This window comes from Planococcus citri, chromosome 1 (genome assembly GCF_950023065.1).
Source record: "Planococcus citri chromosome 1, ihPlaCitr1.1, whole genome shotgun sequence".
NCBI classification, from domain to species: domain Eukaryota; kingdom Metazoa; phylum Arthropoda; class Insecta; order Hemiptera; family Pseudococcidae; genus Planococcus; species Planococcus citri.
Window position 1 is genome coordinate 34,894,140 of NC_088677.1, and position 23,517 is coordinate 34,917,656.

General features: G+C 32.3%; 1 protein-coding gene across 3 annotated transcripts in view; it reads left to right on the plus strand.

Annotated features, from left to right (window-relative positions):
• spir (spire type actin nucleation factor-like) overlaps positions 1-23,517 on the plus strand; it is a 110,131-nt gene that overhangs the window by 59,363 nt on the left and 27,251 nt on the right. For all 3 annotated transcript variants that reach the window (XM_065344270.1, XM_065344272.1, XM_065344271.1), the window contains 2 exons: positions 958-1,200; positions 8,807-8,930. In XM_065344270.1, coding sequence (XP_065200342.1) covers positions 958-1,200; positions 8,807-8,930 — 367 coding nt within the window. The remainder of the gene's footprint in view (positions 1-957; positions 1,201-8,806; positions 8,931-23,517) is intronic.

Genomic DNA, 23,517 nt, shown 5'->3' on the forward strand with positions numbered 1-23,517 from the left:
ATGGGTACATGTGTTGGTGGCCGAAGGATCGCCCCTTTTTTATGCTTTGCAATGTCGTTTCTGTAGAATCAATTTTTCCCCAGGTTTTGAACCATTGTTTTTTTTGTACTCGTACCTACATCTGTTTGTCTCATCAGTAACGTTTAAGCTTCTCTTCCTGTTAACGAGTTGTGGGTGGCATGGTGGATTAACACGGGGCTAATAAGCAATCGATGTACAGTAAAGAGCGTGACAAACTAAGAACTTCCTTCATGAACCCCTTTTATGCATTTTCATTTTTAAAAAATAATGTTACGTAATTTTAAAATTTTTCAATTTTGGTTCGATGCATCGATACGTTGATACGTCGAAGTTGAATTTCGTTTAAATTAAAAAATGTAGCGCTGTATTTTACGGATGAAAACAAATCCTTCAAATTGAGTTTCATTCTCTTCTTTTTCCTAGCTACCTACCTAATCAATTTTGAAAACATGTAAAATAGTTTTTACGACGAATTTAATTTATTATGATCCATTCTATTTAAACCTTTGAAAAATTGCCTCAATTAGTTTTTTGACGCATTCAAAAAAATATCAAAAAATTTAGTGTCTAACCTACAATCAGATATCTAGCCATCTCCATCTCGGTACTGTTTTTTGGTCTTGTAATGAAGACCCTACAGCCTCAGCATTCATCTTCGTAGATCTCGAGGCTTCATTTTTTGAACTATGATCGAATAACGAAAACACCTTGAATATCTTTACGAGGTTTTTGATCGAAAAAAGAGTTTGAAAAACAATAAAGTACCCGGCAGCCAAACAATCCCGAACGCGTATAATACGAGTAATTGTCATAAATAAAACGTAGAGGTAGATTTTCGTGAAATTATTAATTTTTCACGCACGAACGACCATTTTATTTCGAAGATGACGAATAACTGATAAAAAAAATGTAATTTTTACGATATTTTTGTTATAGGCTCGTCTGTGGATGCAAGTGATTCGCGAACTCCGCCATGGGGTGAAGTTAAAGAAAGTGGTTTACAGTCGTACGCCCATCGAATACGAGTTAACTCCTTACGAGATACTCATGGAAGATATCAGATCTCGACGATATAAATTAAATAAAGTTATGGTTAATGGAAATATACCAGCACCTGTTAAAAAAGACGCTCACGCTATTATTTTAGAATTTATCAGATCAAGACCACCGCTTAAAAAAGTAAGATAATAGTTTCGTAGTATTATATTTGTGTCACGTATAGTATGTATATAATAATGTAAAAAATCATTCGTTCGGTTCATCTTGGGTTCATCTGCGAGTGAAATACTTTTCTCGGTCAAAAAAGCGGCGATGTTTTGCTGAAAGGGTTGCGATCAGTAATTAAACGATGGACTGCGTGCATCGTACTGTTCGGATAACGAGGTTCTTTTCATCGAATATGAGAAGTTGGAAGTACAACGAGTGCATGTTTCAATTTGTGATTTACGAGTAGGCCATTTAAATGCCCTAAAGAAAACACTTGTTGCTTGAGCCAGGCAGGGGGAGGTATATAGCAGACCTCATCCTTATTTCTTGGACATTTCTCTATGTTAAAAAAATTATAAACGTGAGTATTAAATTGAAGCAATGACATGTGTTTCGTAAGAATACGTAGGTATAAAATCACCATTATTTTAGTCAACTCAGTACAAAATTGTTTTGAACTTCGACCCACATCTCAAAACCCCCTCTTCTCCCTACAGGTTTTCACTTGATTTATGTACCTTTCTTGAGAGTCATTCGCAGAAAAGACTTGCTGTTTTTTTTTTTGAAATTTTCCCATAGTTCATATGTGTTTTGTGAGTTGTGATAGTCCTTTTTAAAAGACATCATTTCGGACAGAAAATTAAAAGAAATAATATATTTTTCAGCCAAAATCATTACTTTTTAATTTCTTTAAAAAATGACTACTAATTGTGTGATACTTCTCTAAATTGTTTTCAAAATTTTCGGGAACCTCGTGGAAGCACTTGCTATAGAAAAAGAAAATGGGAAGAAGAGCTGAAGCAAAAATTGAATTAAGTCAATTTATGTAGTCATAAAAAAATGGCAAAAAAATGTTTAAAATTAGGTATAGGTACTTTATTTTTGTAAAAATCTTCATTTTTTGAAAAATTAAAAAATTTTTAAAAAGTCATCCATAAAGAAATTTACTAATAATTTCAAGTCTTTATTAAGTTACATCGAAAAAGTATGTAAAAAAAACACACCAGATAAAATTTCAAGTGTCAAAGTTCATATTTCGAATTTTTGTGGAATTTTTGAAAATTCTAATTTGGGTCAAAACAGGAAAATCTACACGAAATGTCGTCAAATTAAAACAACAGCTTGAAAATGCCATTAGTCGACTCAGCAGAGATTGAGCTAGAACTCAATTTTCGGATTGAATTTGGTGTTTAGTGGAAATTGTAATTTCTAAAAATTTGCCGAAGGCTCTAAAATTATTCGAAACTGTTTCCAATCGATTTTAAGGTAGTAGAGGGTGTAAAAATAAGGCACATAACAAATTTTAGCTCTATTTTTCAATAAGGTAAAAATTTGATTTTCCCCTTGTAGCCCAAATTCGATTTTTATAAGCGTAAAATTTTGAAATATGAATTTCAATTCTGAAATTTTGATTTAGCTTTGTTTGGACCCAAAGAATTGCTTGTCGATTCGCAAAAATGCTCAATTATAGATCGTCCATCATAGTCATAGTTTGTTCCGGGAATGTTTAAAATTCATAATTTTTTTCAATGGCCAAAAAAAAATGGCAGTTCTTTTAAAATCGTACACGAAATGTTTAAAATTTTAAACATACCTACCTACATGTTTTTAAATAGAGGACAAATTCTCGTTTTTTTGTAGGCAGGGCAAACATCCTGTGGTCAGACAGGGCAATGCCTTGTTTGTTCAAACGCTGTTGGCGCCATCCAGCATTGCTTTCGACACGTACGTACAACGCGAAATTATCTTTCACGTCAGATGGAAAATTTCAAACTGAGTCATTGAATTCTTATCAGAGCAGGGTTGCCATTTTCCGAAAACCTAAAAATACGTACTTAGTCAGTAAATTTTTTACCACAAACAAGTACTGAGTACATACGGGATTTTTTTGCCTGCTTTTAATTTCATAAAATTACTCTGAATTTTTAAAAATTTTTGGTACCCTGCTTTCTGTTCTTCCTGCCTCTTCTTCTGCCGCCTCATCATTTACGTCACTTCTAAAACAAAGATGATTGACGAAAAAGGTCGATGGGAGGCGACGAAAATTAGTTTGAAAAAAACTGAAAAAATTGATTTTCCTGTATAGGTACCTGTTGTCTGAAAAATCTTAGATTTTTGAAAAACACGATAAATATTGAAAGCAACATCGCTGTTCGTTTTATTTTGATTGATTTCTTGTAGGTTATAGGTAGTGGGTGCTTTAGAATCGTTTTCGACTTACAAGTTCATAAATGATGCAGTATTGAAATAGTTCACTAACTAAGGTAATAATTTTCATGAAAATCACATAATTGAACGATTTCTTAGGTTTGAAATGTCCTTTAATTTCATATCTATCACGCGATGTTCCGTTTAATGATAAAAAAATGATCGGCTGTTTCCGCGTTAAAACCACTAGCGGTAGAGTGGCCGAAAATTAGATACCATTTTTACAATAGGTGCTTACATTATAAGAAGCACTTATACAAAAAGTACTTGCCTATTTTATCCATAGCACGACACTCTCGTGTATTTCAGTCTACTGCTGTTGTTGGTATTCGGATGACCAACCTTTTGTCAATAACGAGCTTCGGTTATTATATCAGAATCATTCAACGATCCGTGTAAAGTATACGCCCAAAAATGCACAATAATGCTTTCAAAATGACCGGATGGTTGCATTAATATTCATACCTTTTCGGTAGGTGTGAAATCAGTGCGTGTGGGCTTTTGGCCCACCTGTTTCAATGATACTATTTATTAAATTCGTAGATCGTCTTTTTTTCTGAATATTCTTCTCATGTGTGAAGTTTTTTTCGCCTATTTCTGGTATACTTAACGTACACTATGTTTAGTATGACGATTTTTCTGTCAATATTATAACTTCTTACGTCTTCTTTATGCTAACGCTAACGATAATTTGCAAAATCAACGACCAACGTAGGTGAGAACATGAAATATGGATAAGTGTGGTATAATAAGAGATCTTACGGTTATGTTTATTTAACGGAATTGGTTTATTTGAATGAGATATTGTTTTATTATAGGTCTAGAGAGGTATACAAGAGCACACAATATGTGTAGAAGTACCTATATAAAACCCTCATGCCCATGGGTACCACGTATAATGTCGAGTTGAATTCTTTATTATGCAGATGCAGTAGCAAAAATGTCGCTTCATCATAAAACTTTTACGCGTATAGGTTATTTTTTTTTAGAAAAAAGTGAAATAGTATCTAATACAATACCTACTACGATAAACTCTCGTTATTATTCTAGTCTATTAAGAAACTTGCGCTGCTTATATACAATTCTATGTGTGTATAGTTAGAGGAGGTATAAAGGCAAAGAGGAAGAGGTACCTCTACATATATTTCTTACGTCGCGTTCTCGAGAAAGAATTTATATATAATATTTGCTCGGGCGAATAGAAGAATAATTCATTTCTCTATCTGCAATGCAAACGCTTAGGTACGAGTATAAGCTGGAGAACCTCATCGTGTAGTAGATTAACCAGCCATATCGCCTACAACTGAAGAATGCGGTTGTATCTTCTCCTAGTCTAGATTATTCAAAACGCGATAAATTAAGGGAAAAACGCGTTTTTTTCTTCGAACGAGTATATTAATTGCTTCAAACGTTAGTATCCGGTTGCGTATACTCCATATCCACGTAATACAATGTAAACAAATCATTGTATCTGCATGGGGAAGTATAGGTAAGGTACGTAGACGTACGTACGCAGAGTACCTGTGCCTATCTTCAGGGATCTGGCAGCCTTTATGGGTGGTGCGATTTGAAATGAAGAAAAATCCGAATACATTACCTTTCGACTTTCGAGTAAATACCTATTTGGACTTCCTAAATATTAATTTACTTTATGCCTTTCGTGTGTGTTTAGTGATTTATCTGAGGTACAATATTGTTTACCTAGGGTGGTCCAATTTCAAAATAGTTAACATTTTTTAATTCGAGTATCTCACGAAAGCTACCGAATCACTGAATAATGATGAACGTAGGTGTCTTAATATTGTACTCGAGTTCGTTTATGTATTTTGTTTTATACCTATTTTTTTTCGTTTTCATTTTCTATTCTTTTCACGTTGTTCGTTGTAAATTTTTATCTATATTGAACTGGTTCCAAAAGTGCTGATTACTTTGCTGAAAATATTTATGGTTATGAGTTGTGTGATTTATGATGTGGTTTTTTCCATTTTTTGGTAGGTATGCTCTTGAAGACGCTATCTTGCTTGGGTCATGACTTTCCCCTTCGTATGATGTTGTATTACTGATTTTATGATGATGAGGTTTTTTTTTCAAAATAATGTTTTTAAAAAAATGACAATCAATTAAACCAAAAAATGAAAAAATAAGCTTAAAAAATCAACTTTTTGAGATATGTATTTTTCAAAACAACTTTTTAAGTTTTGTTTTAATTTTAGATGTTGACCTCACTCTAAGGTAGCTGAATTTTTTTTCGAAATCTCGAATATATGTTTGAAATTTTTCAAGTCAATCGTCGGAAAGTTACATTCATTATACTGCTGACCAATCGATTTAATATCAGCAGTGTTATAATGACCCTAACATCGAAAATTATAGCTATACTTTGGCATAAAGTTTTATCGAATTGAAAAAAATAACGAATAGGTACAACTATCGAATGGCATACTTACGTAACAGTAGCACAGTCCAATGGTCATCTTGAACAGCAGGACTAGTCTACTTCCTGTCGCATTGGTACCGAACTATTCTGCCTGTTTCCTGTAAAACGAAACTCGATTATATCATTATTGTCAGTGTATTTTTTTTAAAACATGGACGAATGTGTGTATTTTAAAAATTGTATATACGACCGGTGGTTGTATGGGATATGTGCTACATGTATAATTATGCGTTGCGCCTGCAGCTTCATCATCATGATCTTACGATGATGTTTTCTGTCGGATTAATTAAAGGTTGCGCGCGATGCGTTAAGCGTGATTAAATAACGCACCGGTTGGTATGTTTTGCGTTCATTGGCTGTTGTTGTTGTTGTGGTTTTATCAACACGTTCAAATGCTTTGGAATTGTTTATTTTTCAAATTTATTTTTAGTTTAATATTTGAGTGGATATAAGAGTTATGAGTTTATCAGTCTTGAAAAAAGATTAGGTACTGGAAAACGCAATATGAAGAAAATATTTCGTACTTGGGTTGGGTGGATTATTCTGTTTGGAACCGAATTAATGATAATGATAAGTGATAATTTTCAAGAACATCGATAGTATAATTCTGCGTGTTTCAATTCAAAATCATGACGTTTTGTTGAAGCATCAAAAACTGCCTCATCTAATTGACATTCTATTCAATTATATTTATCATTTTTTAAAAATGATTTTTGAACTTTTTTTGGTACCTACCTACTTTTTTTCTTGTAGGTAAATACTTACCACTAGAAAAAGTGGTTCAGTTTTTTCAGCTTTTTACAAATCATCAGAATAGGTGATGTGAATTTATTTTCGATTTTATGACCAAGTGTTATTATTGCTTTTTCATTCAATTTTTTGAATGTTAGAAAAATGTTTTCCCATTATTTATTAATTTTTTGCGGTTTTTTTGTAGTTTTACCAATTGGGTATTTTTTAAAAATAAAATAATCCTCTCAAATAAGATGAATTGAAAAAAGAATCTAACAAAAAATTTTTTCAAATTTTTTTTTCAAAAAAATTTTAACGTATTTTTATTTTATTTTTTTTAATTTATCATTTTGAATCTTGTGCCTTCATTTCATTTGAGTCTCTAATAATTCTTCAGTTTTTTGAAATTCCAAGATACTGAATCCCAATTTCTCATATTTTGTAAAACCTTGATGTGAATTTTCTTACTTTGACTTTTTTTCACTTTTAAAAATTCTTTCGTAATTATTAAAAGTTTTTTTGAGGGGATTTTTTATATTTTTTCCATTTGATATTAAAAAAATATGGTTCAATTTATTCACTTTTCAACACATTATCTTAGGTTTCATTTTTCAGTTTTTATAATAAACATTTATTTATTTTAATATTCTTTTGAATGATGAAAAAAATTAGTCAATTTTCGACAGTTTTTGCTAACCAGATTATAGATAGGTACAACTGTTCGAAACCAAAAAAATGTCGTATGAGCACAAAAGTGAGAAGCTACATATCATTTGAAAATTAGAAAAAAATTCACTGAATGCACATTATAAGTATTTTCTTTGCAACGAACTAATTTTGAAAATAGGTTATCGACACCCTTGAGAGAAGAAGAAGAAGGCAAAGCGGCTCTAATTTTTCGTCTAAATTCAGAAAAATTTCCAATGGAAGTGCATATGTATTGATCATTATTATTTGAAGCTGCTAAAATCGAATATTGTTTTTTTTCGGTATGATCCCTCCAGCCCCTCTTCCTAAATGCTTTTGAACACGACGAAAATGCAAACCATTGCAAATAATGTGTGACATGTTATTGTTGTTTTTTAAGGGTTTCGAGGTTGCTGAGTTCGAATAGTTGCTATTTGCTTATTTTTTTTAAACGTTCCCTCAAAGCCTCTCCAGCCTGCCAATTTGAAAAAAAAATCCGAAAGATTATCAAACGTTTATTCTCGTCAACTCGAGAACGCTGAGTTCAAAAATTATTTATTTGTTGAATTCAACACCTCTGTGTCCCTTTCCATTCCCCACTTTTTTCAAAATGGAGAGCATGGAGCACTGAATACCCTAATCAAAAAATGAAAGAGATTAATCGAAAATGATTTCGAAGAAGTGAGAATCGTTTAAAAGAAATTCCCATTCAGCAAAATGTTTTGACGGCATTCTTGCAATTGTTGTTGAAAAGTAGGTAGAACATATTAGCGAAATTGAAATTATGCACTTTCAAGATTTTACTTACGTCCTCCAACAGTCATACATACATTGCTTTATCGTCTAACAAAATCAAAGAGTTGAGCTACGAGGCAATTTATCGATTTAAACGCTATAACAACGACGAATACTAACATGGTTGTTTTGATTCGCGAGTTCATTGAAAGCTAACTTTATTCGTACTTTTTAAAATACGACCCCGTTTGAAAGTAATTTTCATAAGAATTTAGAACAACCTTTTTTTTTTCATAAAACTTAACGAAACATGGAATATATTAAGTAGATCGTGAATGTTGAGCAAAACATTACCGCGAATTATTTTCACAACATATTCGTATTAGGAGTCCAACTTCGTGCATGTCTGAAAAGATACTCGTTGTAGTAATTTAAGCCTTTTTTTTTCTTTCTAAAGGCAATAACCTAATTTCACATGCTCTCGAAGGTTGATTATTTGACGTGTATTTTGAAAAATGAAGAATTATTGTTCTCGAATGTCGAATAAGTGCATCATGCAGCATCACATGACTATAACAAGTTGTACGTTGAACGTTGTAAATACGTTTAGTAATAAATAAACGTGATCAAAAATCGATCATAAATTGGGTTGTTTGTTTACGTAGGTATTTGATTAATACTCGTGAACTGATTCATATACTCGTACTATTGGAATATCGAGTCTAGAGTACGAATATTTACCTACTTCGTTGTATTGATGGTTTAATTTTTCTTTCACAGGCATCAGAAAGACAACTACCTCCTCGAATGTACCAGGCGACTCCGAGAGAAAGACTAATGGAATCGATCAAACAGGGAAATATTAAATTAAGAAAATCCATCGGTTCAACGCCCAAACGAATTGGTGAGTACTTTTTACTATTCACATTTTTTACATATCTAATTGAAGATTTTTCTCCATAAAACTCTCGTATGATATTATCGGTTTCAACTTTTTATGTTTTATGTGCACGATAATTGCGATAATTAGGCATACATCACATACGGCGTTTTTGTGTTGTGTTTCTGCGATCGTGATTTTTTTTTCATATAGACGTGAACGTGCCTTTGGTTAAATTTTTTTACAGCGAACTTTTCATAACTTTTATATTCATTTATATCGTTACTCGGATGATTTAGTTCATTCCTATCACAGAGTTTGAAATAATTCTCACGTTTTTTGATATTACCTAATCATCTGGGTACCATATACTAAGTTGGTAATGGTCCTTAATAAAGAGGAAAAGTACCATCTACCTATACGTTGGGAGGTTTTTATTTTAAATTCAATTTAAAGCACTCTCGTTCCAGTGTTGAAGTATATAATATGAATTTATAAATTTAAAAACAATTTTTTAATTATGCATTCATTTAGAATACAGAATCCAGCGCGCGCTGACGGCTTTGCGCCGAGAAAAATTATAATTAATCATTGAATACTTACGATGTTTTGATAAGAAGTAATTCAACCAACTTGATAGGCACTTCTGGTTTCTGGCTCGTGATCTTTATTTCTCGAGGCACGTCGAAACTATACCTACACCGCAAATGTACCTACAACGACCTGTTTTTTTCTTTTCTTACGTCGCATAAATTTTCGGTTTCGAATTTATATTGAAAATTCAATTTGTAAACTTTTTAAAATCTCGAAGATGTAAACAATTTGGATACGAATTCAATTTTTTTTCTTTCAAATCAAAACAATTTTCAATATTTTGTGTTTTTAAAAAGAGAATATGGCGACGATTTTTTCGCCTTTGTTGTATGTACTTGACGTAATTTCTATCTTAGCACAAAAAACCAAAATACTCGTACCATTAGACTGTTGAAATTCAATTTACGATTGCAACTTTGTTAAGATAAAAAATAAAAAATTACATTTATTCGTAAGTTTTTGAAGATGTTGAAATTTGATTACTTCTCTCAGAGTGTTGTTTTTTAAAAGCACTAGCAGCTGTTTTAATGAACATACGAATACCAAAAAAACAAATATAATAAAACATTTTATGTGTTGTAAAAACATTTTATATTATTTTGAAAAATCTTAATTAGGTAATCGTCTGTAAAATTTCTCGATCCTGTTTGTATGTACCATATAATCTATGGACATTGGACAATGATGATTTTAGGATTTAATTTTCTTCGTATATGAATAGTATTCGTGAGTTGAATTAAATTAGACATTTTAAACGAGGATTAAATTTACTATGCCTAAATCGCGTTTTTTTGTGGCGTTAATTAATTAATGTGGTGTTTCTCCTTTTTTTTTTTTTCGTGCGAGTTATTAAAAAAATATGAACGAGAAGGAAGATGATGGATTTTAATTAAACCTAAACGATGACAAACGCTAAAGATACGATCGAAATGAATTTTTCAATCGTTGATCATGATTTTATATTCTAAATACGCGAACCGGTTACCCACATTTTTGAGTCACTTGGTAAAAATTTTTCTCGTGAAAAATACCTTAATAAGATTGCAAATTCATCATAAATCATACCTACCTTATCGTATCCTGTGTTATTTGCTTGCTTGTATTATCGATGTTCTGACTGCGGTTGATTTTAATTTGTCTTTTGATCGGTGCAATTGCTCACGTTTTTGTGTGATGTTTCATTCGGGGTCTGGTGATGTAGTTGACTCAAGTACGAGACTGACAACGAGATAATGATTGGTAGATATGCGATATAAGATGATCTTTTTCCCATGGTTCGGGTGGTAGATGTTTTTTAAATTTTGGTTCGTGGGTTATCGCTAGATTAAAGTATTATTGGATGAGATTATCAGGTTGTCATTATGGATTCAACAAAAAGTACTGGATATGTAAACAAAAAAAAGAACTGAAACAATTCTTCACTTTGAAAATTTTTTTTGACAGAGAATAATAGCCTATTCAATGTTATTGAGTCAAAAGATATTTTTTTGCACGCATTGTCTTCACTTTTGAAAAGAATTATTTTTGAGATGAAGAATTTGCATACTTCAATCAGCCAATTTAATTGATCCCCAGAATTTGAAAAAAAGAAAGAAAGAATAATGTGTTTAAAATAGTTTAAATAACTTTTTTGTAGTTCAAAATGAGTAAAAATCGTCGAAACTGCTTCAAAACTCATGAATTTTTTTTCTACCATTAATTTATTTTTGTTCCTAATCTAAAACGTAAAAATTATCATCAATTTCAGTTTTCACCAACATTTCATTTTTAATTTTCAAAATAATTTTTTACAAATGAAACAATTTTTTTACGTTCAACACATTTTTATGATGTTTCGAAATCGATTTTTTTTCAATTTTTTCACCACAAAAATAGTTTTTAGAAAAAAGGGAAGAATATTAAGTTTTCTATCTTTTGAGTTTGAGGTATTTCTGGTAAAGCTTAGAAAGAAGTTCAATTCTGTCAGCATTTGAGGGTCATCATGTAACCTTACAATAGGAAATTAAAACTTGATAATAAAATTAATTTCAGTGTAAAATTTTCAACTAGGAAAATAAATGAAGCGTCCAGGGAAAGAACCAGGTAAGTCACTTTTTCAAACTTCTGAGTCACGGCGTTTTGAAGTATCAGAAGGCTCCAATTTTGTAGCGAATTTGAATTTCATCAAGGTAATGACTGGAAATACATCACACAACATCCCACAAACACAACTTGAGGCATTGTAGGAAAAAAATGAAGAGATGAGCCAGTCACGACTTGAAAAGTCACTGTTTTCGTGAAAAAATCAAACAAAAAATCGAAAAATCAGTGTTTTGCAACAACTTGAATTCGATGAAAATCGATTATTATGATGACATAATGAAAAATTTTTGTATTCTAAATAGTTGACGATGTTGAAATTTTCTTCCTGTCGCCTCACATTTGGTCTCGGCTCATTTTTCTCTTCTCCTCTTTTTTTTAAAGGCCATTTTAACCACGAAAAATCGATTTTTTTCAAAATGTAAATGGACTACATTTTTCTACTCCTCAGTGTGAATTTAATTCAATCCTAAACTCATTTTTGAAAAAAAGTGACTTACCTGGTTCTTTCCGTGGACTCTTCAAATACGTACTTACATAATATATTCTATTTATTTTTTCATGATTAGGCAACCTCAAAGACCTCACTTTGGTTTGAGAACCAATTTTTTTATGTATATGCCAATTTGTGGAGGATGGTAGTCAATAAAATAATAAAATAAAATTTCAAAAATGTTCATCAAAGCCTCTTCTAGACAGATACCTATCTATTTTCTTATAAATGTACTCATAAATTCTATCCCATCAAATTAACACAAATATGCACAGATCCATAAAATGCATTATTCCCTCGAGACGTAATTTCGAAACGAATGCTCCAAATTCAAAATATATTTAAATTAAAATCTAACGTAATTATCTTCAATAGTTAACACCGGCCATTCAACATATCTGCGTTGTTGAGGCGTAAAAGCAGCATAGTGCAATTTCCTCAAATCTCTCAACTTCAATAAAGGAATGTAGGCGTTTATTTCGCTATCTCGTATTCGTATGTTTGGCGAGAAAGAGGCGAGTACCATATTTAAACGTGTCCCTGTAGATTTAACCTAGACCTGGAACATACAATCGATATAACGATTTGTGTACGATATTCGTTCAACATGACCAGCTGATTGTTGACGTCAGAATATGGAAACAAAATGGGTGATGGGGTTTTTTGTTCTTTTTTCATTATTGCCAAGTTTATTGTTCTTTTTTTTATCATACGGTGCAGCATGGCACTTACATTTGCAAAAAACCGTCGTAAATTGTTATTCCTCGTTTCAGTGTTTTTGTATGTCTACCCCTCAAATAGCAAATATGCTGCAGCCATATCAACTGTTCCGGATGTTGGTTGCATGGTCGCGTCTCGTAGGCGTTCCTCAACGTAGGTAACTCGAGTTTGCGTTATTTGATGTAACTTCTAGTTTTGTTTACCAGATGAATGTATTGCGTTTTATTATTTTGAAGGCGTTATTACGTACTTCTTGCGGTGTTTTTGACTGTCTCCTCTGAAATATGTGGCTTTTTATGAGTTTAATGTACTTATCAGATAATTGATTGTTGTGGAAACAAGATTGTATGCGACGTTTTTTGGCTAGTGTTATAGGTAATCATTCTTTTGAAAAAAAAAAATGGATTTTGGTCGATGTATTTTTTTTTCAAAGAAATACTAGTATAGACCGGTACCCATGAAAAAATTTTTAATCATGAAAAAATCTTTGGCTGTAGCATTTTGTGATTCGTGACTCAATTAAAAGTACATATAAATGAATCCTATTTTCAAACGTTCTCTCTTCTTGTTGAAAAAATAAATGCTGATGAACGTAATTTCATGCATAATTGTGCATTAGGATGACAAATAACACAGTTTCAGAAAATTTATAAACAAAAGCGACCGTTTCGACAAATTAATCTGTATTGTTGTAAAAATATCTTGAAAAATTATTACGCATAATTTTCTGGAATATAAACACCGTCTATGTGTATGACAGAATAAAATAACAATTCAGTAACATAATTTCTAAAAAAAAAAATTAATGAAATGAAAACAGAGATGTAAATTCTATTGGTGGATATTAATTCGTTGAAACTTGTGTTTGTGATTTTTGAAAAACTACTGCATCTATGTCAAATCGTTATTTTCCTCATCAAATCTTTTAAAAAAATGTTCAATTTATTCACTGCCTCATTAGTATTGATTTGGAAGGGGGAGCAAACGGTGGGGAGGAGAGAGGAGTTAATTCAAATTTTGATATTTTCCCCACAATTTTTTTAATAAATATTGTAAAATGGCATTCTAAATGTATTCTCCCTCCTCCTTCTAAGAAATATTGAGAAATTAGGAAATGAGACCGTTTTCATTCCTCCTCCTCCTCCTCTCCTCTTACCAGTTGAAAAATTTGCATTAAAACCAACCTTCTATTGTAGTTGGAAATTGTGAGGAAATTTTAGAATTCTGATTTCTGTAACTCCTTCAATTTTGAACCTAGGCACGAAAAACACCTGTGAAATTCTTCTGAGTAAAACATAAGCCCGGGAAAATATCAAACAGGTTTATTTTTGAGAAGTTTTTTAATCGGCGTCATTTCTGAATTTGAAGAACTTGTGATATTCTTTAGAGGTGAAGAAGTCGGGATTGGTCTTTAGAGCTGATAAGTTGTCTATTGTTGAATCGCAAGCGCTACTCTCTAAATTTGAAACAGTCAATTTCACTGCTTAGCAGTCACGACATTTTGCCTTTTTAAAGCAGTAGTTTTTTTTTACTGCAAAACAGTGAAAAATTACTGAGTTGGTCAGTAAAAAATCATTTTGACTGACCAATTCAGTAATTTTTCACTGTTTTGCAGTAAAAAAAAACTACTGCTTTAAAAAGGCAAAATGTCGTGACTGCTAAGCAGTGAAATTGACTGTTTCAAATTTAGAGAGTAGTTGTCATTTTTTTTAATAAATTAATGAGTTATTGTATTCGGCTATGTTATAATGTTGATCAAGAAATTCCGAAATAGTGCTCCACAACTCCCTGAGGGACACGCAGAATTTATTACAAGTCGACGAAAACTTCGAAAAGCCCAGATTTAATCAAATTTTATTCAAGTGCAGTATTCCCAAGGCTACGTCATGTAAGAGAAATGCCATCAATGTCCTGCAACATTGTTCCTTCAACTCTCAAGGTCTGCAAATCAATTTACACGAGTGTAATTTGAATTTCAAAATTTCTGGGCAAAATATTCGATATCATTAACAGAACTCTGGGTACACGTAGGTACACTATAAATATTTACATTGTGTTTCGAATTCTGAAAAGTCGGTTAAATTTATGGCTCTTTTTCTGTTCATTTATTCGACACAATTCGTGGTTATTTATAGAAGGAAAAACATGACGATTTTTCTAATAAATTGCCTACATTTGCGAAAATAAAAATGAAAAATAGGTTAACTGAGAAGGCCTTTTCCTCAAATAATTGCGTTAGAACACGATAATATTACGGTAATGGACACTTCCATTCACAAATCGAATCGTACCATCAAAATCGATTTCAATTTCACGTACATGTTTCAAACATGTACCGCAAAGTCATTGAAAACTTGGCCAAAAGGAATTCAACGATTAGAAAAATTTATTTTCCAAAAATGCCGTAAAAAAAGGCGTCTCAATGTCTGCTCGAATATCTTGATCTTGACGATATGCGCATGCGTGATGACGCGCGAGATTTCAGAATGGGAGTCGAGTTTTGGCGCGCTGCTTCGTTCGTGTACAACCCGACCAATCAATTCTTCAATAGTCGCTGTGTTTCTTTCGATGCTAACGTGCTCGTGACTCGTGTTATTTTTCCTCGTCGAATGAAAATTCTAACGTGTCATTTTTATTTATTTTGGGACATTCACGTGAGTAAATGTCGTGTGTTTTAAACGTTAAATCGTGTTTAGTGTTCGGTAATTTATTGTGCCTGTGCGGCTTTTCTTTCTCATTTTGCGCGAATAAATTCTAGGTGAATTTTTTCATTCGTTCGAGGCGTTTTCTTTCGTATAATTCGTTCGGTTGAGTTTTAGTTCTCAAGTTGTAGGTACTTTGTTATAAGTGTTTTTCCTATTGATTTCTTGGGAAAAAAATTGTGGGGTTTTGTAAATTTTGAATCTGCGAATTGTATTTTTTGATGTTTAAATGTAAATGATATTTCAATCGGGGTTTAGGGGATAAAAAAAGGTCAATAGGTTGAAATTGTGTCTTTACTTGGTGCTTCGCGACATGTAACCCATAAAATCAATTACCAATATCACCAACGCGGATAATGATCGGTGTTGCTTTTAAATGAAATCGTTTAAGTAGATGTTAACGATCGAATTCGCGTTTTTCGTTCGTTTTAATAATTGTTTTACGATTGTGAAAATGATCGCGTCTCCGGCAATCGTTATTGAAAAAATCGAAAAAGAAGAAGCTCAAGAAGTTACCGAAAGCTGGAATGGCAATGGGCATTGTAAGTAAATTTCTCCATTATATTACCTTTGGCTGCGAATTCATCGTGCAGCATCAAAGGGAACATATAAATTGCAATGTTATATGAATTGAGAGCTGTTAAGGAAGGATTGATTCTTTAATCGAGTTTTCAACTCCAAAGTCATTAACAATGATGTTTTAAATTTGGTACAAAGATTTTAAAAATTTAGAATTTTTTGTTGAAAATTTGAAGAATTTATTTCTTATCCCCCACAAAAAAATCAAAATTTTTCACAATTTCGATAAAATGGGCCACGAGAAACGAATAGAGCAACTTGAGCAAGAAAAAAATGACCCTGAAAAAAATGTGAATTTATTCCTTACAATTTCATCAACTGAGAATTCTGTTTCAAACGTTGATTAATGAAAAATGTTACTATGATCATTGGTTTTCTCATCATTTCATTCGTTTTCTTCAAAATCTCGATTTAAATAAATAAGTACATATAGGAAACTGTCGTGAAAAAGTCGTGTTTCATTATTGATTTAAGCAAACAATGGAAATCAAGAAAAAATTTGCAAAAATTTCTAAAAAGATGAGAGTTTTCTGGAATAAATCTGACTTTTTTGACGAATTTATGGTTTTTCGAGGTCTCATCTGTGCATACTGCATATTTAACCCATGTACTGGGCCGAAAAGAGGAATTTGCCCTACCTCCGATTTTTCAGAGAGCCTTTCGTCCCATTGGATTGATTCTAAAGTTTTCATTATTATGAAAAAATAAATTTGAGAGAGTCATACAACTATAGAACATTTTTCTGTGTGCTAGTTTCAGCTCTCGATGCGATTGCTCTCCCACCCTTTCCCGAAGTCTTTTTGTTGAATTTCAGAAGGTATAAGGAAACAAATTATGTAGATGAGACATGCTCATCTAGCGAAAAGTTATCATTTTGTGGCCAAGATAATTAAAAAATTGTTTTTTTAATTCGTGTTGATTTGGGGGGGGGGGTGACGGAGAATTTATTGGAACATCCGGAATTTTTATTTTGAACAAGCTGGAACAAAGTTCGCAACACTTGAAGTGGGAACATTGGAAAGGGGAAAAAACGAAAAAAAGAGTGCCATGAAAAATTCATGAATTTTGTCCAAATTGGAGATTTTTTAATAAAAATTAATGAAAAATCCACTTTTTGATCTATTAAAATCTCATTTGGTTTAATAATTCAATATTTGAACTTGAGCATAAGAGAGAAGAAGGCAAAAGAGGAATGAAAAAGAATCCTGAAAAAACCATAAAATTCTATTCGAGGAAAAGAGTCAAATTTTTCTAAACAAATCGTACTTGCAAAATTATGAAAAGTGTTTGAAAATTTGGCAAACGTGATGATTCTTTATTGCTTGTTCAACTTCTTTAGCCAATTCATGAGTTTGCCCCCCCCCCTCCCACCATGCAGCTATCTTTCCTAGATTTTTTTCAAATGTTGGAAAAGTCGCTGATTTCATCTAAATGGCTGAAAGTAAAAAAAAAATGTCTCTCGAAAAATGACCCAATGAAAAATTGTACGTTCTTAGTTAGAGATGTAAGAATAATTTTTTCAAAATTTATTTTTATCTAAAGTGCTTTTGTAATCCATTTCTTTCGTTTTTAGGTAGCATAGCATCAAAAATTGGGGGAAAAATTCATAATTTTGTATCGCACTCTTTCTCCCAAACATTCGCCAATCTTTGTTTCAAAAAAATACCCTGCTTACAAATTTCGAGCCTCTCTCCTCCTCCATCTTCAATTCGCTCCCCTTCCCCGTCATCTCGGTAATTTGAAAGATTGGTTCAGCTGTTAAAACGATCCGACTTTATCAATGCTGCATAATTTTTTCAAACGAGAACTAGGAACAAGCTCGAGCACAAAGTACAGCGTTTCAATTTCACACGCCAATTGTTACTTTTGCTGTTGGTATAATTTTCACTTTTTTCAAATCAACTGGAGACCAACAAACCCTTCGGGTATTTGGTTTCGTGGAAGGTAAAAATACGCGTAAACGAGCACGATTTTTTACCTACATATCGATTATAAACGATGCTATTGGCTCGATCGAGCTCCTAGTGCGCGAAATGAAAAGTAACGCTGAGATTTTTTCTTCTGCACATTTTATCGGGTCAACGAGCGAGCTAGTTAACCGGTTAAATAAAAAAATCTCGTTACATAGTCGCTTTCTGAGCTTTGAAATAGTTTAACGATGGCGACAATTGCCCCTGGGAAGTACTTAATCGTCCCAAGTATCGCGTTCTGCATTTTTTTGTTCAAAAAGTAGCGAGTTTTCAGCGACGTTGGCGTCGATTAGATTTCATCGTTTGATTTGAGTGAGTTGGTAAATTAACGTAGAGAACCTGGAAAGTTGTCGAGAAAGACAATGGAGTGTCGATATCGGTGGCTTTCGTGTAAGTCTTTCACTTTTCACATTGTCGACGATGTTTTTTTTTGTTACTTCGGTTGCGGTTTACGTCATGTGCACAAATACTTACATACTATACCACCGATGATAAATGTCCAATGATCGTTTAAACAGTTTCTCGATCTCGATCGGATATTTATTTTCTGCATTTTATATACGTTATGGGATCGTGTCTGTTTGGGATGCAATCAACTCGAAGGTAGATTTTTCACAAGTTGCTTTAATCATCGGATAATTACGACGATTAATTAAAAGGGTAGGAGGCAGGGGAGAGGGAGATGGCTTGATTGACATGTGTCGCGATGACATGCGAAAAAAAAATGGCGCCCAATATATCGCGTATTTATGCAAGTTGAAATACCTCACGTCTGCGATTTATTTATTCGAATATTTTTTATTATGATGAGTGTACAAATCAAACGGTTTTTTATGCCTACGTAAGTATAAACGTGGAGTAATCGAAAATCGATCAGAAAAATTACGTTGGTTTTGTCGAATATCGTGTAATTTTTTTCTTCTGAACCAATCTACTATATTTTTTTTTGGTTTGTTGGTTAATGAAGTTGAAACACGAAATGAAGGCACGCGTACCTGCGTGAATTGCCAACTTCCTCGATCCTCGAGTATATTTATGTAGTAGGTCTAGGTACATGGTACTCTCTAACGGTTTGAAAATTTTCAACTACACGTTAGATTAGCTGCATAGCTATTTCTATAAAAGTAGACAAGTCATGGGCAATTTTCGCCGACGCTGAACTTGTAATAGTGAAGGCTGGTCGCTGGTCGACTGCTTCGTGTATCGACAATCGACCTACACGACATTGTAAAAGCATTACAAATACTTATTGTGGTTTTTAAAGGTACGTACTCGACCACACCGCCTCGCAGGCAGCGTTCTAATAAAATACTTTATATTTACGATAATTAAAACGCCTATGCTGAATAACGACGCTTTTTTTCCTTCTGATAAACGTATGAAATCTTATGCAATATAAACGATGGTAATACTTTTGAATAAGTGTGTTGCAAATCCCCAAGAACACGTGGCCATATCTGCTATGATACTTACGTTATAGTATCGATGTGCGTATTTACGAGTTGTAAATAGATTTATCGTATGGATCGTAGGTCAAAGTACAGTATTAGTCTACCCCTGAACTATTATGATTGAATGTACCTAGTACCTACCTAAACCTATTTGTATACTATACTCGTGATATTTGTGTATTTGTGGAGAGAATTTCACGTTCCAAGTATTTTAAAAATGAATAACTCGAGTAGTTACCTATTCTACGTAAAACGGAATCGAAATAATGATCGATGAAATTTTGTTCACCATTTTTTACGACGAATACCATAACTACCTATCTTCCTAGTTTAGAAGCATTAAGAAAATGATTCGAACCACGCACATTCATTTTTCATGACTAGATGTCGTGTTGTAATATTTAATTTGAAATAATTGACTAAATCATTTACATGAAAGAGAAACTTCCGAACTTTGCTTCTCTATGCTCAAGTAGGTACGTACATTTTATGGGAAAAAGTAAAGTGTTGTTCCTCACAAGGCTATCAATTTAAAGACGTCACTAATAGTGAAAAAAAGTATACTTACCGCTGAGTAAAAAATAAATTATTTATGGATTTTTTAATTTTTTTGAAAACATTTGCAGCATTGAACATGGAGATGGGGTTTGATACAAAAAGTTGTTATGTTTGAAGGAACCCGTCGAATTTTGGTTTTGCTTGGTGGATTTTTCTCACTGTATATAATTTTGTTAGGAAATTACTAGGAAAATGTTAGATAGTGTTGGAGGTCAAGAAATGCTTTGAAATCGGAATTTTCTATGTACTTGATATCTTGAAAGACGCTGAAAGTCATAATTCAAATTGTATCGTTGGTAATACGTACATACTTACGCAAGATGGGAGGTAGAAAGTAAGTTTTATTCGTTTCAGGCTCGAATTGAACTTGAAATATTACGAACATTTTTTGAAATACCTCAAAAATTAGTATTGGTAAAATGCTGCAAAAAAAGTTCAAAATAATTTTCAAAATCACTAAAAATACGTACATTGAAAGTAAAAAAAAGCACAAAAAATTACTTATCCAAATTTGATGAACTTTATTCGAAATAAATGAATGAATTTGAATTCTGTAAAAAATATTGAAAATGACAATAAATTAGTAAGAATGCAGAAAAGTGATTAAAATCTTGAAAAAAATTATTAAAAATACCATAAAAATAAAATATAACCCAGGTCAATTTCAGTAGATGATCTTCGAATCTTTAAAAACCACTTGAAATAGGTACCTACCTATGCCTGAGGTGAAAAAATATCGAAAAATTACTGAAGTTCGATGAAAATTATTCAAAACATTTTTTTACTAAATTTAAACCCATATTTACAATGAAATACTCGCGTTTTTAATTTTTTAAAAACATTTTTATGATTTTTTGAACAACTTTTTTAAAATTTTATTAAATTATTACGAATTTTCATTATTAAAATTTATGCAGGATGTCAGGATCTCTCTATTTTTTTAATGCATATTTTATCAATGTTGACAAATGATTTTTTCATTCCATTTTGATAAATTTTTCGTGATGTTTTAACGATTTTTTCAATATTTTATGCGATTTTTTTTTGCGTTTTCAATGATTTTTATGACAATAATTTTGATTTTTAAATAAGATTTTGAATGTTTTTATATTTTTATCAGTTTTTGTAATTTTTCAAGACGTTTTTCATGAATCATGTTTCAATTTTTATATTTGCCAAATTTTATGGTTTTAAAAATAAATTTCAAGTTTTTTTTTTCGATGAAGAACCCATGTTACTATTCAAATTATGAGAATATCTTTGAATTTGAAATTTCGTTCCTAAATATTACATCCAAAGTAGAAGTCATTATTAATCAAGTTTATTTAGAAAAATCATGAAATTCAAGTATAGGGTGAGGTAAATTTCAAAACAATCATTTTGTTGAAAACACAAGTTTAGATTTTTGGCGATATCTTCAGAATTTTATTTCTCCGTTTCGCATCACATCGGAGATTCTCAATTCTTGACTCAAACCTGAAAGATTGTATGATAGAGCCCACCTGGGATTAGGAACATTGAAAAGCTAATCCAACATTACATGAGTACGAGTAGGTACAGGTACTGTAAAGGTTCACAAAGTATATTCATCCATAATATTTTCAGTATCTCGATCATAAATAGGTACTTGCATCTCATTATTAATTCTAGTTTATACAAATACATATAACCTACCTGTGGCTTTTACTCTCAATTAACATTTTTAAATGCCTAGATTCTCATCGGAAATTCATTTCGGCCTTAAAACCGCGTAATTATACTCATACTAATTGAGAACTATGAGGTATAGGTGTGAATTTAGTAGTTAAACTGTATCGTCACGAGCCGGAGTAGTAGATAGTAAATGGTATACCTTCTATAAATCTCATGGTTGTACAGCGGATGCTATTATCTAATTTCGAAATTTCATAATCTATTTCCTCATAATTTTTTAAAGAAGCCCGGTGACCAGGTTGATATAAACGGTATGCGAAAATCTACCATTGTATTCTCGAAAAATATTATACCCAAAGTTATCGTGATTTAGGTCAGCCGAGTTCTTGAATCATTTGGTAGAATTCGCATCATAGATGAAGAGGTAGTAATGGTACCTAATAACAATAGTTCGACGCGAGGCACGCTGCGGTACTTAACATTATATCGCGGTGGCGATGGTGATGGCAGCGGCGAGCACATCGTTATGATTACTTATTTAGAATGATAACATCGATTATATCGGCAACCTCGTTTATGCAATTTCAAAACTCGATGGTTAATTTCTGTTAGCTGGAGTCAATGACGTTTTGGTAATCTGCTCGAAAAACCTATCGTTTTATTTATTCAAACATGTGGTCATGTGGTAAACGTATGTCACACGAAGTAATGAAAAAATTTTGTTGTAGCTTTCACATTCTCACGACTTTTTCCCCTTTCGAGATACGCATAAGTGTGCGTGTTCTTTACTTAGATACATCTGCTAATTATTTTTGAAAAAACAACAACAACTCATTCACGCTAAATATGTTATGAAATAGTTCTTTTTTTTTCAAATTGGTCAAGTTTGGTTTTCATGAGTAATTTTACAGATTTATACGAAATTATAACATTTTTTAAAATAAGAATCAATGTTTTTGAAAATCTGAAAAAAAAATAAAAAAAAAATCAATAAGGTTGAGAATTTGCTCTTTGACAGATTGGTGACCTGCAATAAAATAAAGAGGTCTTTCCACTAGGGCACTGGACGAAATTTACTGGAATGATTTTTTTTTCAATTTTCTTTTTCGATTTCTCAGAAAAAATCAAACGTATCTAATTATTACCCAAAGTGTCTCAATTCCTCGATATCTTCACAAAATATGAAATGAAAATCCTCATCCGAATCAAGATTAAAAACTTCAAGTCGTTAAACTCATTTCGATTTCGACTGCGATATTCGAGAAAGCTTGAAACGTAATAGAAAAAAAAATCGGGTCATTGATTGTGGCGATTTGGAAGCGCGTAAAAATCGTGCAATTATCATACCCGTCGTCGTTCTCGTGTATTATGATGAATTGAATAGTCCAAAGACTCGGTCTATAACACGCGAATCGTACAGCACACGCCGTTTGTGCTTTTGTTCATCGTCGTCTTCGTGAAGTCCATTTTTATTACATGTGTGTTTTGGTCTACGGGCTTTGTCGGTATGGTCATTTTTTTCCCAAGGCACATGTCAACCGCGAATATGCCAGTACAATGGTTCATGTTTGAAGTTGAACGCCAACGAAAGTCATGCGAATGCGAATAGCGCCGAAGAAGAGAAGAGTTTCCTTCCTGATGATGTAATGTTTTTACTTTACTTGCCGAATGAACCTACTAACTGTGTAGTAAAGTATACGAGTATAACCTAGATTATATTGTGATATCTTGTAGAGATCTTCTAAGTGTTTTAGACACGGTTAATTAACAATTGTTAAATTTTTAATACACAGACTCATATAGTTCTGCTGC